Genomic DNA, 9,910 nt, shown 5'->3' on the forward strand with positions numbered 1-9,910 from the left:
TGGGTTTTGCTCTTGCATGATGTGTTTCGGCAACAAGGGCGCTGAAATGGCTTCGTAGGAATTTATCCACCGCTCCTCTGCGATGATCCGCTAATGAAGTAGGAAGCGTCTGTTCCTCCATCATGTCCCTAACACGATCAAGCGTGTGTGTGTGTGTACGTGCCCATGTGTGTTGAGATGTTTCAGCTCTAGCTCCACATTTCTTGCACTCTACAGCAGGACTTCCCAAGTCTCTCAGCCCCTCCGAACACACAAAACAACCAAATCATACATTTATTTGAGAGGAATCATTATTTGCATCTTTTCTAGAACTCACTAAGAAGCTCCCACTTTGAAAAAAGGAGGATTTGTGAATATGTAGGAAGATAGCACGGTGTACAATTGTGTGTGTGTGTGTAGATGCATGTGTGTGTGTGCTCATCTCTGTCCTGTAAAAAAAGTGCAGGTGCCAAATATGTGAGTAATATCACTTTGCGCTTATTTTTTGAGTTGCTAAAGAACAAACCGCAAATGTGTCTCCAGACACCATTAACAGTGTTTAGAGGAACAAAAAAACACTGAATTACAATGTATCTTTTGCAACTACCTGCCGCAACACAAGTTGAAAGGGTTTATAATAATAACAACACTGATAAGTACCTGAAATTATGTAACATGCTGAGAGTATTGTGTAGTATTGTGGCATGCAATTACCTTTCTAAAATTGTATTGGAAAACCTGTTGTACTTGCTTATATATATACATATAAACTCACACATATATATATACACACATATGATTTGTGACTATGTAACTACACATATATATGTATACATATATATACATATATCTGTGTGTGTGTGTGTGTGTGTGTGTGTGTGTGTGTGTGTGTGTGTGTGTGTGTGTGTGTGTGTGTGTGTGTGATATAAATGTCAGAATGAGGATTAGGATCAGTCAGAAATACTTTGATTTCAGAGGTAATTGCTTGTGTGTGTGTGTGTGTGTGTGTGTGTGTGTGTGTGTGTGTCTGTGTGTGTCTCTGTGTGTCTCTGTGTGTGTGTGTTCATAGTTAGCCAGTTATTTTTATTACTTAATTTGTTATGTTTCATTCATTAATCTATTGAGTTACTGAGTTAGCAGAGTACTAAGTTCGTTTTTCCAATGCATTATCAGTTTGTTTTTGTTATCGTCTGACAGCCAATATTTCTGTAAGAAATCAATCAATCAATCAATACATAAATAAATAAAAATCCCCACGTAGAAGAAGACACCCACTTCCGCTTCCTCCTCCCGCGGCGCAGGCGCACTAGAGGGCGTCGCCGTTGACACCTGAGCGGCGCGGCGCTCCGGCGGAAGGGAGAGGAAAGAGGGCGCTCCTCCACGCGAAAACGCGAAAAAATAAGGGAAGGGAGTGGGTGTGGGTTCGGGGTTGAGGGGCAAATGCAACGACACCCCAACCCGCCATTACTGTTTTGATTTTCCGCGGCTCCCGTCTCGCCGCATCTCTCCTCTGCGCGGCGCCGCGCCGGGGGGAGGCGGAGGCGGGCGGAGGTCGGAGAGGAGGAGGGGGGAGGCGGGCCTCTCTCTCTCCGCTTCGGCCTCGCTGGTTGTTGGACAGGTTCGTCCGCGGAGGCGGGGCTCCCGATTTCCCCGAGAAAGTTAAGAAGCTGCCCGCGGCGGCCGTCGGGCAGAACAGTCTGCCGCAGCTGCCCGATCCCCGCCGCGCCTTCTCCTTCTCCTTCTCCTCCTCCTCCGCCACCAACTCCTCCTCGACTAGTAGGAGAGAAAAATACCCCGGGAAGGTTTTAAAACCCGGGCCATTTTCGGAGGGCCTGGCCGGCGAGGCACCCCCCCCCTTCCTCCGCATCCTGGACGCATTTCCTTCCTCCAGGGAAGAAGAAGCGACTTCTCCGGGCGGCGGCTCGTTCCCAGCGGCGCGACCGACCCGGGAGAGGAGCGGCTGCGCTCCGCGGCGGAGCGCCTTCCTCCAGCCGGAGCCAAGGAAGAAAAAAAAACAAACCAAAAAGTTTTTCAGGGAAGTTTATTTTATTTATTTTTGGTCTCTTCCCGCGTGGAAATGGCCCTGAGTGGAATCATCTTGCCCTCCATCTCCACCTTCTCATCCCAGAAGATGAAGAGCTGGGAAGATGTAAGTGTTTTTTTTTACAATCATTTGATTGCATGTTTCATTTTGAAAAAGTGTTTTTATTTAAAAAAAAAAAAAAGAGTTGGGTTTTTTTTTTGTTTGGTTTTTTTGTTTTTTTGCGGTGACTGACTGACTGAACTACTCCTCATCCTTCCGCAGGAGTGGAAGGGCGACCTGAGCGGCGTCGTGGCCGACATGGAGAGCGGCTGCCCGGGGAGGAAAGACGACGAGGACCTGGACAAGTTCTTGGATTTTGAGTTTATTCTCGCCAACAGCGCCGGTTCCGCCGCCTCGGAACCCTACCGGAGCCCGGAGCCCGCGGCGCCGGTGTACCAACAGCCTCAGCCGCAGCCGGGGGGGTCTTACGCCGCGGTCCCGGACATGGGCGCCCCCCCGCCGCCGCCGTACAACAGCCTGATGGCGGAGCTGCTGCGCGCCGACGTGGACACCGGCTTCCTTCCCGGCGCCAACGTCCAGGGCCGCTTCCTCATCAGCTCCGCGCCCTTCCAGCCTCCTCAGGATTTATACCCGGAGCATCCCTGCATCAAGGTGGAGCCCGCCGCCTCCGCGGACTCGTACGGCCCGGCGGCGGGCCCGGTGCCGCAGAGCTGCGCCAAAGTCAAGCGCGAAGGCAACGCGTCGTGCATGATGTCCTACGATGCGCAGCCGAGGCTGGCCGGCTCCCCGCAAGCGGCTGCGGGCAGCATGACGCCGCCGCTCAGCCCGGACGACCTGATGAGCACGGAGATGTGCAACCCCGCCCTCGCCTTCCAGCAGAGCTTCCACCCGCACTCGCACCCGCAGCCGCACCACCACCACCACCCGAACCCGCACCCGCAGCACCACCGCGGGGGCTTCCCCCATCCGCACCAACACCCGCACCCGCACCCGCACCACCTGGCGTTCCCCGGCGCGCCCCGCCACCACCAGTTCCCCGGGCTGTTCGCAGAAGACGCGGCGATGAGCCTGCAGGCGCCGCAGCCCCCGCAACCGGCCGCCGCCGCCGCCGCCGCCGCCCCGCAGCGGGTCCTGCTCACGCCGCCCTCATCCCCGCTGGAGATGATGGAGGCGAAACCCAAGAGGGGGCGCCGGTCGTGGCCGCGGAAACGCACCGCCACGCACACCTGCACTTTCACGGGCTGTGGGAAGACGTACACCAAAAGCTCGCACCTGAAGGCGCACCTGAGGACGCACACAGGTGAGTCCCGCACTTCTCCTCCACCTCTTCCACCTCCACCTTCCCTTCCTCATCCTCCTCCTCCTCCTCCTCCTCTTCTCTTCCAGGGGAGAAGCCGTACCACTGCAGCTGGGAGGGCTGCGGGTGGAAGTTTGCGCGCTCCGACGAGCTTACACGTCACTTCCGGAAGCACACCGGACACCGACCCTTCCAGTGCCACCTGTGCGAGCGCGCCTTTTCCCGCTCCGACCACCTGGCGCTGCACATGAAGAGACACATGTGAGCCGCCAACTCTTTGCGGGACCGGGGGAGTTTCTACTGCGGGGCCACTGCAGGATACACAGCCATATAACAAGGCCACTATTGACACTGTAATACTTGTAGTTTTTTTTTTTTGTTTTTTTTTATATAGGAGTATTGTAATAACTTCTTCCCAGCGGGACAAAGGCTGCGTCCAAGACCGGACGCCCTCTTCAAATTATATTTTGTAAACAAAATATTTAAAAAAAAAAAAAATTGCTATTTTCTGACAGGAGAGATGAAAGACAAACCAAAAAAAAAAAAACAAAAACAAACAAACAGCCAAATACGACAGAAACAGGTTATTCTGTTCAGACTTTTTTTTTCTTGATGTAGCTGGTACTACTTCTACTTTTCTTTTTTTTTGTTGTTTTTTTTTGTATGGAATGTTGTTTATACAGACAGCAGAACCGCTCAACATGTCTGGCACATGCCGCCAAAGATGCAACTGGAAGCAGACAATCCTTTGAAGAGCTTTTTTTTTTTAAATTTTGTACTCTCACCATAAATGCCTTGTTTGTTTGTTTGTTTGTTTGTTTTTATTAAACATCCTACGAGTGCCATATTCTCCACTGGCTAGAGACAATCCGAGGGGTGACCCTGGGGCGCCGTATTGTAAGTGTAACAGAGCGCGCCAGATGAGCTCCCTGACAACGTTTTGTTCTAAAAACTGCCTTTTTTTCACCATCTGTGCTCCTTAAAGAGAAAACAAAACAAACCAAAAAATACACAGGCTTGAATATGTGTGTTTGTGGGTGTGTTTGTGTGTGTGTGTGTGGGTGTGTGTGTGTGTGTGTGTGTGCGCGCGAGCATCTGAAGTCAGGGTCTGAAGTCTCACACAAGTGCACGCCATCTCAACGACGCCTGGACAACAAAGGGCTACGCCTCCTCCCGGCGATAAGACATGTTTGTGTCTCGAAGTACTGCCTTGTAAATAATATTGTTTTTATGTTGTTTTTTTTTTATATAATGTAAATAGTTTATTTTAATGTACATATTAAACTAAATGAACAACACGTCCGAGTCCTGAGTGCTGTGTCGAGTAAGGGCGGGAAAAGTCCTCCAAAATAAAAGCGCCCAGGGTGAAATCGCTGGTGGAGCGGCGTGATTGCGAGACTCCCCCCTCTGCACGAAACAACATTTCTTTTTTTTTTTTTAATTTAATTTTATTTTTTTGTTTTTGAGGCCGGTGCTGCACAGCTGGGATCCGGCAGCTGCCAGAGCTCTGCGGCGACGACCTATAAATACAAACATTACAGCGACATAATTACAGAGGCTGGATATAGATGGAGGGCCGCGCCGGGGGCATGGGGGCCAACCGCAGTGGAGTGGGAGTGATGGCGGGATGGAGAAAGAGAGAGAGAGAGAGAGAGAGGAACTCTGTCGCAAGAAGAAGACGAAAAAAAAACATTGAGGACATCGAGCAACGGAAGAAGAGGATAGAAAATATATTCCAGAGAGGAAACATCGGGTTCTTGCAAGGGAACAGGTGCTTGGATGGAGGTCAGGTTCTCGCTAGCGGCGATGGAGGATCATGGAGGCGTGGAGGTGTCAGGTCACGGGTCATTAAAATTCGATGGATTGTGAGAAAGCGTGCCGGGGGGGGGGGGGGGGGAAATACGAGAAGTGATGTTTTCAGATGTGATGTACGCAGAGGTTGAAAGTACAAGAAACGCAGAAGTGGGAAAAACCAAAAAAAAAAAAAAAATCACATAAATCAGGTCAGTTGTGTTATTTGGTTGAAAACAAAGTGAAAGCATATTCTTCTTTAATGTGTTTGAAGGGAAAACACCAACTTTTGCGGAGAAATATGCTTTTTTTTTTTGTGGCCCGCGGTAAGGCGCTAGTTAGCTTAGCATAATAAATGGAAGTCTATGGGTTTGTTAGCCTCCATCAAAACCTATCGAATGCACTTTCAAAACACCTTTGTGTCGCAACCCACATTTGTTTTTGCCACCGCTACCACCTCTACCGCTGGTATAACCGCTAGCGCTGCTAGCGTTGCTGCCGTCGTTACCACTGCTACCACCGAATTTTTTACATTAATTGAGCATTCTCAGGTTTTAAGGCTGTTGACATGAAAGTCTCTGAAAGTTCTGTGTGATACCGTGTACCTCTACATTGTCTTGTCATGTTTTAGCTTATTTCATAGCTCATCTTAGCCTGTGTTACCAAATCTCACGTAATCTCATGATTTTACATTATTTTATCTGGTCCCATCTAAATAAATCTTGATTGTCTTAACTTAAGCTAAATTATCGCATGCCATCCTGTCTCGCCAAATACCACGTAATCTTATCTTCCATTATCTCGTCTTGCATTATCTTATCTCAACAAATCTTGCATCATCGTGTCTAGTCTTATTTAATCTTTGATTATCTTAACCCATGTCAGTTTATCTCATTTTATCCTATCTTACCAAATGTTGCATAATCTTATATTATTATTCCGTGTCATATCATCCTATCCTGTCTCCTCTTATCTTAACCTGTTTTATCAAATCTTGCATTATCTTATCTACTGAATTTTGGATCTTATCTCCTCTCATTTTATCCCGTCCTACTAAACCTTGATATTTCACAGTTTTGCCAAATCCCGGATTATCAAATCCCATCCTTTTATTGAACCCCGTCTCTTGGATTATCTTATTTTATCCAATATTTCCCAATCTTATTTGCGTAATCTTATCCCATTTCATCTCATTTCAACCTTTCTAAACAAATCCTGGATTAGCAGCCAGGTGGGACGAAGCACCTGGCCGGAGGTCCGTCGGTCCTTCAGGCCGGAGGAACGACTGCATCTAATCTCAGCGGGGGAATGTGCTGCAGCCGCCCGACCGGTCCCCGAAAAAGAGGAACACCCCCACCACTACCACCACCACCACCGCCGCCCCCCCCCTCCCTTAGTGATCTAAAAATAGCGCATTTACTCAACTGCGAAATCATATATTTTCATTTCACTTTTTCAAGTGGGCACAACAGGGTGGGTGCCTCCGCGACGCGTGGGAAACTACGGATCTGATGGGCGTTGGCTGGGGGAAGTGAGCAGCCATGATGGGGGGGGTTGGGATGGGGATGGGGGGGGCGTGTGTGTGTGTATGTGTGTGTGTGTGTGTGTGTGTGTGCGTGTGTGTGTGTGTGAGGGGGGGGGGTCGCGGCGATGATGCGACACAGAAAGACCTGGAACGTAAACAAAAACCAGAGTCAACCATCAGGATAAACCTGTTAGCATGAAACACCTTTGCAAGTTGCAACAGTGTTCTTGCACAGATGACAGAGTGATTGATCAAGCGTGTTTGTGTCGGTGTGTGTGCATGTGTGTGTGAGAGTGTGTGTTCTGGTGTGATTTGCATCAAGGTTTGTATCAGGGTTTCAAGACCTGCTGTGGTTTTAGTGATCGTGATGATATGAAAGACCAGGTCATTAAACATAGATTATTATCATAATTTATTATAAGTATTATTAATCATTGGTCTCTACTTATATCGCACTATATCACCTTGTGGTTTCACAATGCTTTACACTTGAGTTATTATTGTATTAAATTCACAAACACGCCGATAACGGCAGAGCTGCCACGCAAGGCTGTAGGGGCAGGATTCGGTGTTTGGCCCAAAGACATTTCGGCACGCTGAAAGGAGGAACTGGGAGTCGAACCGACGGTCCTCCGATTGTATGGATGGCCTCAAAAAACATAAGAAATATAAACAAATAGTGTCTCTTTTTCCCAAATTTTCTCCTTTTTTTTAAAATTCTATTTACTTTTTTTGCTATTTAAAAGTTGATACCTCCGAGGAGCTCCACTGAACGCCACAGGAGGTTTTTCCTACCTGGGGCTATCAGACTTTTTAATTCCTCTTCCTTCAGCCGCAGGGAATCTTCAAATCTTTGTACTTAAGACCTCAAAACACTTTATAGTCTTGACTTTGACACTGTATAGTTTTATTTGTATTTCTTACTCTCCCCCCTTTCTTTGCTGTTTTTTTACAAATTCCTATTATTATTTATTATTGTTATGTTTTACCTGAAACTCAAGCACAACAATTTCCTTCGGGATAATTACAGTTGTTCTTATTCTTTTTCCTATTCTTAAAGCCACCTGATGCTACACATTAGTAACTTTGGGTGCAATACCACCTGTGGCCACTGGGGGTCCATCAAGACAGTGAGGATTAGTGTTAGGGTTAACTACAACCATTTGGTTTGGAAAGAGAAATTTAGGCCGAAGGGGAAGCAAAGGATTGATAATACTTGATGGGGAGAAGATGAAGGTGCTGCGTGTGTGTGTGTGTGTGTGTGTGTGTGCAACTCAGGTAACATGACTCCCAAAAGCCAAGGGCCGGAGAAATTGTTCAGATGCGAGTGGATGTTGTGCAACCGCCGAAGACAGGAAGAGTGCTTCCTGTCAGTGAGATGATGATTTTTTTTTTTTGTTTTTGGCTAAATATTCCCAGGAAATATGAAGTAAAGATAGCAGGTTGTACTTCGGGGGGAGATGTCTCCTCGGAGGGTTGTCATCTTGCAGGAATGTGAGCTGCAGGTGCGGCGGAGCGCCTCCACCCACGCCGCCGCCTGGGAATTCCATTCCTGGGATGAGAATGCCATCTACTGGGACGATGGCACTACTGTGACCCGACGCTCTCCGGGGTCCCTGAACGCCTCACGTGGGTGATGTGGTGGGTATTATCACAATGTCATCATGATCCTAATTTGCAAATGTTTATTTTAAAAACCACGAAAAACAAATATAGTAATAACAAAAAAAAAACTATTACGCAGTTGTAATAGATGCGTTATAACACCCCTATCGCTCAGCCTTTCCTCCTTTCGAGGTTTTACATCCCAACCAGGTGCCGGCTCGGCACATGAGCAAAAAAAATTTTAACGTCACTGTAAAAAAAAAAGAAGCCAAAACCGAGTTCCGGACGGAAACGACCCTTCGAGGGTCATCCGCCATCTCGGCGGGGACGAGGCGAAACACTCCGTCTTCTGTTCCGTCGTAATAATCGTGTTATTACGCAGACGCGGGGAGGGGAAATTCCATCCGTTTCCTTTATCAGAAATAAATTGAGTTTACTAAGGTGTTATGACAGGATGTGTCCATTAGCTTAAAACAACGTGAACGCGAGTCAGGAAACGTGATCTGGGAGGCCGCCGGGGCAAGGGGCGGGGCTTAACCTGGATTGGGTCAGCTGTCAATCACAGGGGCCGTGTTTTCGGACATCCAACCGTTAAGCGTCATCGATGAAATTTATGACAGTTTGTTTTTATACCTGGATGGCCGCCGGTCAAACAGGCTCCTCTGGTTCCTAATGAGACAAATGGCGGCGTTGAAAAGCCAAATATGGCGGTAAATGGGGGGGTTTTGGGTTTGGTGGGGCAAAACTGTCTTGCCCCATTAAAAAACGGCTCTTGGGTTTCTGTAAAACAATTATTTTTCTTAGTTTTTCCCTTCTGGCTAGAACATCACAAGGCGTCAATGCTCGGCCTCGCTTCTTCCCGTTGAGAATTTCTCGTGTCGTTATTATGTAATAAAAAATGTGTTTGTTTTTTTTGCAAAAAAAACCAAAACAACAAAAAAACAGTAAATGTGACAAGCCAAGCCCATCCTTCGTTTAGATCCTTTGTTTCTTCCAGGCTTCATCTCTGTCTCACTCGCTCTCTGCATCCGCCAGGAAAATAAAAATTGTAATTTATTCATGGATTTAAACCCCTCTGACATCCAGCTGGAACCGGATATGACCTTCCGCTTCTCCGCCCTCCACCCTCTTCTGGACATGCTTAAAACAAGGCCCACTGTCACCGGAAAAAACCCTCTTCCTCCTCTTGGCCTGTTAAAAATATAACCGCAGGAAATCTTTCTCATGCAAATGCTGTTTTGTGTAGTGGCTTGGGAAAATAAATTACAAGTATTTAATTGAAGGGTATTTTATTTGTGTTAGTTCCTTTTTTTTTAAGTTTAGTTTTAAATGGGAAGATTATTGTGATTTTATTAAATGCAATATAATATATAATAATATGATTATAATTATATAATTATAAAATATAAAATATATAAAATAATAAAAAAATATAATAAAAAAATATAATATTAAAATAAATTATGTTCATTATTTTTTTGACACTCGTCACACTCGGGGAGGCCGGTTTACCCGCCAAAGCGCCATAAATTTGTCGAGACTTTCAACCTCAGGAGGGAAAAATATGGAGAATTGTAAGAAAAGAAAAATATCTAAAGAAAATAAAACTTTTAATGATGCCTGGGCAAATTTACCTCTGACGAGAGTAGCTTAATAATTAAAAAAACAA

At 46.7% G+C, this 9,910-nt stretch overlaps 1 protein-coding gene across 1 annotated transcript; it reads left to right on the forward strand.

Moving 5' to 3' along the window:
- Positions 1-1,621: 1,621 nt before the first annotated feature.
- On the forward strand, positions 1,622-4,618 carry LOC147237257 (Krueppel-like factor 2). Its single transcript, XM_086146016.1, has 3 exons — positions 1,622-2,128; positions 2,285-3,323; positions 3,410-4,618. The coding sequence occupies exons 1-3, from the start codon at positions 2,057-2,059 to the stop codon at positions 3,583-3,585; spliced, it is 1,287 nt and encodes a 428-aa protein (XP_086002142.1). The 5' UTR covers positions 1,622-2,056; the 3' UTR covers positions 3,586-4,618.
- Positions 4,619-9,910: the final 5,292 nt, after the last annotated feature.

The sequence above is a fragment of the Fistularia commersonii genome, chromosome 1 (genome assembly GCF_037954325.1).
Source record: "Fistularia commersonii isolate RoL2024-O1a breed Wild chromosome 1, RoL_Fcom_v1.0, whole genome shotgun sequence".
In the NCBI taxonomy this organism is placed as follows: Eukaryota; Metazoa; Chordata; class Actinopteri; order Syngnathiformes; family Fistulariidae; genus Fistularia; species Fistularia commersonii.

Excerpts from the sequence above, each read along its gene's own strand:
- LOC147237257 (XM_086146016.1), top strand. The coding sequence starts at position 2,057 with ATGGCCCTGAGTGGAATCATCTTGCCCTCCATCTCCACCTTCTCATCC. Across the intron at positions 2,129-2,284 it reads AGATGAAGAGCTGGGAAGAT|GAGTGGAAGGGCGACCTGAG; the intron begins GTAAGTGTTTTT and ends ATCCTTCCGCAG. Across the intron at positions 3,324-3,409 it reads GCACCTGAGGACGCACACAG|GGGAGAAGCCGTACCACTGC; the intron begins GTGAGTCCCGCA and ends CTTCTCTTCCAG.